Source organism: Gouania willdenowi, chromosome 17 (genome assembly GCF_900634775.1).
Source record: "Gouania willdenowi chromosome 17, fGouWil2.1, whole genome shotgun sequence".
Lineage (NCBI taxonomy): Eukaryota > Metazoa > Chordata > Actinopteri > Blenniiformes > Gobiesocidae > Gouania > Gouania willdenowi.
Window position 1 is genome coordinate 27573114 of NC_041060.1, and position 7693 is coordinate 27580806.

The 7693-nt window shown below is 38.7% G+C and overlaps 1 protein-coding gene across 2 annotated transcripts; it reads left to right on the forward strand.

Annotated features, from left to right (window-relative positions):
- The first annotated feature begins 466 nt into the window (after window positions 1-466).
- Window positions 467-4454, forward strand: LOC114478923 (T-cell acute lymphocytic leukemia protein 1-like). 2 transcript variants are annotated; one of them, XM_028472280.1, is made up of 4 exons: window positions 467-578; window positions 1690-2235; window positions 2574-2692; window positions 3485-4454. In XM_028472280.1, the coding sequence occupies exons 1-4, from the start codon at window positions 517-519 to the stop codon at window positions 4003-4005; spliced, it is 1248 nt and encodes a 415-aa protein (XP_028328081.1). In that variant the 5' UTR covers window positions 467-516; the 3' UTR covers window positions 4006-4454. The 2 variants fall into 2 exon arrangements, with proteins under 2 accessions (XP_028328081.1, XP_028328082.1); XM_028472281.1 differs by having other exon boundaries at window positions 2574-2662.
- The last annotated feature ends 3239 nt before the right edge of the window (window positions 4455-7693 follow it).

The window sequence follows — 7693 nt, forward strand, 5'->3', positions numbered from 1 at the left end:
ATTTTATCATTTTGGTTGTGATAAATGGCTTAACAGGAAAAGCTTTGGTGTTAAATATAAATGGGTCAAAAGCTTAACCTGGGATTTTTTTTATTTTTTATTTTTGTTTTTTTTGCATGGACAATATTTAAACGGGCCATCCACAGCTCAGGCTACAGCAAGTCGTTGCAGACCATTGAGCGATGCTTGTTTGCCTTTTTTTTTTTTTTTTTTCCACAGGACTGTATAGCCCACGACAGCCAAATAATAATGAATCATTTCATAAATAATGGGCTTAGGGGTTTATCAGGAATGAAGAGGCCGCTGCCGTGCGCTTATCTCTCTCGGCCACATTGCGGCCTGTGTTCCGCTGGATCCACACACACACACACACACACACACACACACACACACACACACACACACACACACACACACACACACACACACACACACACACACACACACACACACACACACTGCTCCACAAATGGTAGAAGAAAAAAAAAAAAAAAAAAAAAAAAACCTCAGACATGGATGACCCACTCACAAAATGGCTCCACTTACACAGTAACATCAACAACACCACGGCTGAATCGGTGAGTACAAAAAATACACTTCTGTGTTTAAAACGTCGCATTTGTAACCCTGAAGCCTCTAAATGGACATATATCGTTTTATTGCTATAATAGACGACATATTTTCTCCTTATTTCCCACCTTTGTGTGGTTCGATGATTAAGAACGCGCAGCAACGGATGCGAGGCCTTATTTGTGAAATCCCGCCCGAAAGATTGTTTAATATTTATGGATTCAAATTGTGAGAATAAAATATGGTTATTCAGGCATTTATCGAATTATTTGTAATTTTAATGCTCGTTTCTTTTCGATTGCTAATCTGTAAATTAGCTTTATGGCATTTATTCCGATAAAAGGCGTAAAAAATAGCGCAATATTGTCCTGCATTCATGCTTATAAAATGATTGACACCGATATATTATTGAATAATAACCATAATGTTACAGATCTTTAGTGTTTACTGAAGCAAGCGTTCACTATCCTCTAACGCGCTTATTCGTTTTGATGGCTTCTTTTTTTTTTTTTTTTTTTTTTTAACCAGAGTACAGCAGAAAAATGTGAACAAAAACCAAATGATCTATAAATGTAGACTTTCTAAATTGATTACACATATGGTTCCGACAAGAACGTCTAAAATAAAAAAAAATAAAAAATTGCCTAAACAAAAATAAAACACAAATAATTCAAATACACTATACATTTCTCAAAGTGGTGCAATTATGCAGCTCTCTTAATTATATAGCCTAAAAATAAATCTCATTACACGACTGGCTTACACAGTTAACATAAATGTAAAGGTCAGCTGATCAGGAAATGGTGTTGAACGTAATAAATGACGTTCAATTGAATACGTTATTATTTTATAGTTAATAATAGACAAATATTATTCAGACAAATAATAATCATTTAAAATAAACCCGATAATGAAAATTAGCTAATTTAATAATAATAATAATAATAATAATAATAATAATAATAATAATAATAATAATATGATGATGATGATGATGATGATGATGATGATGATGATGATGATGATGATGATTCGGTTATTTCCTCAGACTTATTTCAGTGTGCGGTAGTAACGAATGATATGATCCTACACATGTGAATTAATTAAAATCCCATTTAGGATGCGGTGGACTGAAACGAGTGGTGACGGTTTGAAAATGATGGAAAAGCTTTGCCCCGGGAGTCCCGAAATCAAGGTTGGAAAGCTGGAAGATTCCTTCATTAGCTCCAGACTGAACGGATGCAAGGAGGACCAGGAGCTGAGGAGAGAGAAGAAGGAGGAGGAGGAGGAGGAGGAGGAAGAGGCGAGGGGAGGGAGCTACGAGGGGGGTGAGGAGACGGATGACGTTTTTCTGCAGAACTCGAGCAACGGGACCAGCATCATCATCAACGGCGTTGCCAAGGAAACTGCCTCTCACAACGCCCTTGACCTGAAAAGGGAAGTGCCGGTGATCGAGCTCTCCAGGAGGAATGCTATAAAAGCAGTGGAGCAGAGGACTGAAAGCCATTTGGTGCCGATCACGGAACTTCGTAGACCTCCACCGCTGCCGCTGCCTCCACTGCATCGAGACGACGCTCGAATGGTCCAACTGAGCCCAAACGCGTTTCCTGTCCCGGCCCGGGCGATGCTCTACAACCTGGCACAGCCACTCGCCGCCATCAACAGGTATGGAGTCAGATCACTGATGACACATTTCATCTGTTATATATATATATATATATATATATATATATATATATATATATTAATCCACAGTATATGGATGTATGATGAGGCAAATATATCTGATTATGCTGCATGCCTTTGTGTCAATGCAAATAAGGATGTAAATGCATGTCAGTGTGTTTAAATATGTATAACAGGAATTTAAGGAATTTAACTCATATTCAATTCACTTGCTAACATGTATTTAGAAATTCTGATTTTTGAGGCAATACCAAAAAAATTATATAATAGAACTTCTTTTTTCTCATACAAGTGTCATACCTTGTGTCTCCTTGTAGTCTCGGAGGGGAGTCGGAGCAGTACAGCATGTACCCCAGCAACAGGGTAAAGCGCCGCCAGGCGCCTTATGAGCTTGAACTCGACGAGGGTAGGCGCATTTTAGATCTTTATAAGTATGGTAAGATGCACTTCTGCTGTGTCCCTGCTAATATGGTCTCCTGAGCGTTCCTTCCTCATCTCTATTGTCATTCATCTACTGACAAGATGACAGAAGATGCTTTGAAACTGTTTGACCTCAAGCTCAATGGCATAACTTATCTTGCAAATGTGCAATCATATAGACATACCTGCATGCCATTAAAGTAAACCCTATTCTGTCAGATTTTATTTTATTTTTTCCTTTGGGAACATCCTTTCACTGCTGCCCACTCACTGTCAAACACAGGGTGGAGGATGGTGCTGCTGTTTACCTCCATGCCAAGGTTTTACTGCAGAGTGGGCTGAGGGATTAAGATAGACTGGGTGTGTTCCAAGGGCAACAGTAGAAAAAAAATCCCACTATAGTTGGAGGTGTGAGGATGTGAATACCTACAGCAGAGCATTTTATTCTGGGTCTTTTTTAACATCTAAAGGAAAAAGCACAAAATTACAACATTTTGTTTACAGGGCAAATTATACTGTATTTTTGAACACATATGGCAGACCGCTCCATCACATAAAAGTATGATTACACGGAGGACCATTCTGCAAACCCTTGTAAAGAATTGCTATCAATTATCTTGAATACAGTAAGTTTTTGAATGACAGCGTTGTGCATATGTTCACCCATGCTAGTTTCCACTATTTCTGTACTTGTAATGTTTTCTCCATGTTTTTTGTTAAATTTCTGCATTGCATGGCATGTGTCACTGTTTCTTCTTTTTTATACCCTTTCTAATATTCTTTTTCTCCCTCTTATTTCCTCTGATAGCTGGCCAGCCAAAGATCGTGCGCCGTATCTTCACCAACAGCCGTGAACGTTGGCGGCAGCAGAATGTAAACGGGGCATTCGCGGAGCTTCGTAAACTCATTCCCACGCACCCGCCAGACAAAAAGCTGAGCAAAAATGAAATCCTGCGGCTTGCTATGAAGTACATCAGCTTCCTTTCCAACCTTCTGGAGGATCAGGATGGAGGGAGAAATGTTGGCAGCACAAATGATGTAGAAACTGGGCTGCTGGTTGGTGTTGCAGCACATGACGGCGCCCCCCAGGGTGGCCCGGGACACCAAAACACAGTAGTCAGCTTAGCCAGGGAGGATCTATTGGAGACAATGTCGCCCGACTCTAGCTGTGGAAGCCTACCTGATGGCGATGCTGAGGGTAGTCCTGAGAGCTATGCCGAGGACCAGGACTCACCTCCAGCTCCAAGGACTCTATCCCGTGGCCCCCAGCTCGGTGCCAGGGATCTGAGGCGCAATGGACGCCCATTAGATAACTCCAGTCGGCGATGATACTGATCTGAACAGACTACAAACACAAGACCTGAGAATGAATTGGAGAAAGAAACTTGAAGGAGATGCAAATTCTCAGTCATCAGAGTTGGAACGGGAACTGTTCTCTTCTCCACATGGGGAGATCAATGAGTCCTAAAAGGATCGTGAAAGCAAGCATGTCTCTGCCACTGAGGGTAGTGCTGATAAACACCTTGGTTCATTTCCATCCAAGAAACCCTTTGTAAATTCTGCATGTTGACTGAACAACGGATTGTAACTTTCAGCATTTGAAAGTTCCAAAGACTGGACGATGTAAAAATAGGAGACCACAGACACATTTCAGGTTGATTATAAGCAAACACGAACAAATAATATATTTGAAAAAAAAAAAATTAACAACCCAGAGAATTTTTATTTGTTTTAAAAAAGAACTAACACCACAGTCAACCTACATGTGGATAATTCCACAAGCAGCTCTATGAACCCTAAAACAATCACCCAACAATTCAGATGTGTTAGAGGCTGCAAATATTACAGACCAGATGTTTGCAGTATTGGATGTATTGTAAATAGCCCTATATCTCTGCACAATGTAACAACTACGTCCTAAAATCCAGGCGTGTATTTTAGGGTGTACACTGTTGTGTGTGTGTCAGTGGGTTTATTAGCAGAAATGTCTGGACGTAAAATCCCACGGAGAGCTGAAATTTAATCAAAATGCAAAATGAGAAATTGAACATCATTAAGTGCATCAAATGTGGTACTGTTTGCTTCTGACTCTAGTCTGTGGTGATAAAATAATAAAAGTTTCACTGCCTGAAATGATTATATCTATATTCTACATTGCTGTGGAGGTACAAGACACACAGTGTTTTTAAAGTGTATAAAATATGGGTGGAATGAAACCATGATGTTACCTACGCGCTCTTTTTTTTTTTTTTAATATGAATGTTTCAGTGTTTTAAGACTGTTAAAATACAGTTGTAGTCTAGTGAGGTACACAAAGAAATCCCTTTCATTGCCGTATAACACATGCACACACAGTGTTGACATAACAAATCCAGCAGTTTCTGACACACAGTTTAGTATTGATCTGTTGTTGGTCTTACTGCTTTTTCAGCAGGGCCTATAGTAGCATATTGGTACCTTTGGTAATATGGTCTTTTATGACATGCATTAAAGAGACATTGTACGTTTGGTAATGACATATTTGGTGTATGATAATTGTATCAATGGCTATATCTAAAATTGATGAATTTTATACAAATCCACTGAATAAAACACAAGAAAAATGCCTTGTATTATTATTACTTTATTGGTTCGTTTTCAATTCAATCCTGTATTCAGTTCAATTCTGCTTCTATTCAGTTCTGGTACAGTCCTGCATGATACAACTACCAATTCAGAACTTTATTAAATTCATTTTGTTAGGTAGACCTAAATATATATTTTAACCAAATAACATATTGATATATACTGTATATAGTTTTGTCTAGTTACAAATGGTAATTTATTTTTATTGTAATGAAAAGTAGAGAGCTGTCAAAACTTGTCAAAATACATCCAAGGGAACAACCCAGATGTTTTGACATTTATTTAATTAACTTTTTATTATTATTATTATTAATCTATAGTTTCAATTTTTAAACTAATATGCAAAGCTAGTGAACAAGGTCTATTATTCAAGCTAAATGTGTTACATAATCATGTGCCTCATGTCATGCAATGCAAGGAAATCTATACTTTTAAGACAATAGCTCAACATTGCATAACTTAAAGCGTTTTTATCCCCAGAGGCAGGCTAAACCAAGCTGCGTTTATTGTTTTCCACATTATCTGAGGAGCTAATTCCCCAGTCTCCTCTACTGGACACTGGAATCCTCTCTTCCAACCAACAAGTGACAACTTCCTGGGGAGGCCAACATGGCTCGATGACCTACAGGATATCCTGCCATTGTGAAAGTGGTTTGCATACTTGCTCGCCTGCTGTTGTGTCTGCGCACAATGTGAATCAGCGAATAAACTTGCCTATTAAGTAGTTGTTAGAGGGGAAAAAGTGCTTAGAGAAGTAATAACTGCAGCACAGAGGTTGGGATCCAAAAAGTTAACTTTTCACTTTTTTTCCCCAAACTTTTCTTAAAGGACTATTCCAGCTCTGCCGGGACAAAATGAGCACTCAGACATTTCCACAGGCGATGATTGCCTCTAGAGAGCATCACAGAGACTTCCAGGTGTTTGGAGACCTCTTCTCTGCTCAGCCTTGCTTGGACGGCAGTGAACGACTCTCTAGGTTAATGCCTGCCAAACATTTACCTGCCTTTAGTGTTCCCAACTCTCCAGAAAGAAGCAGGATCACAAAAGAGAAGGGTACAGGGGGAGTATGTGTGGAAATGAAAGAAAAGAGAGGATGGGGTATGGGGGGGGTGGCTGTGTGAGTTCACGTTTGTCTGTTTGGGTGTATGTGTGTGTGTGCGTGTTTTTATCAGCTCAGTGCAGATGGGTGGCAGAGTGGCTCTTGCAGCCAAATGATTCAGTATGCTAATGAGTTGTTATCTGTGGTGCTGCAGGAACAATATACTGTCTTTCTCACAGTGGGAATCCAGCCTGTTTGGAGCAGATTACCACTGCACACACCGCCAAGGTAGTTATTTATATTTTCACACAGAGCCGTAGAAAAGGCAAAAATGCACACACTCATACACACATAGGCAGATAGGCCTGTAAACAAACAAATAACATTTTAACAAATGTGCACACACACACATGCACACAAGCAGCAACACGAATAAGGTGGAAGTTTGACAAAAATGAATGTCCTATAAGCTGCAGAGGGAAAGTGCTTTCCTCTTCAACAGATTTCATCCATTCATCACCTGACCCTCAGATTTCATTGTTATTATTCAATCCATCATATTAGTAATTACCGTAAATCACATTCAAAGGAAATGGCTTAATCGGTTTTCTAAGAGATTAATCTGACAATGTCAAATTATTATAGTAATAGCATTTTTAAAAATGAACGTCTTTATTAATAACAGAATTGTACAGGGATGTCAAACTATTTCAAATTAATATATTAATTAGCCTAATTTCACCTGAATAGGAACAGGGATTGTATTGCATAATAAAGATATTGTTAACCCTAAACTTCTGACTATATATGAAATTGTTGTTTATTTTATACTTAGGTTTTATTCTAGAGGTGAAAGTAGGAGGGGATATACGCATGTCAAACTCATTTTAGCTCAGGGGCCAAATGGCCAGTTTGAGCTCAATTGGGCGGCAAGTTTTATGTGGGAAAAAGTCCTAGTTTTTAATATTAGTCCCTGCTGGACATTCACTTGAAACTTTTTTGATTTTGTAACCAATTTTTGTGTATTTTAGAGGAATTTTGTGGAATTGTGTGTGAGAAATTGCAAGATTGCAAGAAAAATTAAAAGTTATTTCCACAATTTGCATTAAAAAAATGACTGCATTCATCTGAAATAAACAAAGCAAAAAATATTGGTGAATTTCAGATAACTACAACTGTATAATTTGGTAATTTACACAATAATCCATGTTTTCTCTGTCATTTTCATGACAGCTGGCTGAATTGGTTGCTCTAAAGGGCCGGATTTGGCCCCCGGGCCTTGAGTTTGACACTTGTGGGATAAACCATATCACATCCCCTCATTATATTCCTTCAATAATTAGTAGGATTTGC

Bases quoted from the DNA above. Each gene is read 5' to 3' on its own strand.
- LOC114478923 (XM_028472280.1), top strand. From the start codon at position 517: ATGACCCACTCACAAAATGGCTCCACTTACACAGTAACATCAACAACA. The intron at 2,236-2,573 runs GTATGGAGTCAG...GTCTCCTTGTAG, and splicing joins CCACTCGCCGCCATCAACAG to TCTCGGAGGGGAGTCGGAGC. The intron at 2,693-3,484 runs GTAAGATGCACT...TTCCTCTGATAG, and splicing joins TTTAGATCTTTATAAGTATG to CTGGCCAGCCAAAGATCGTG.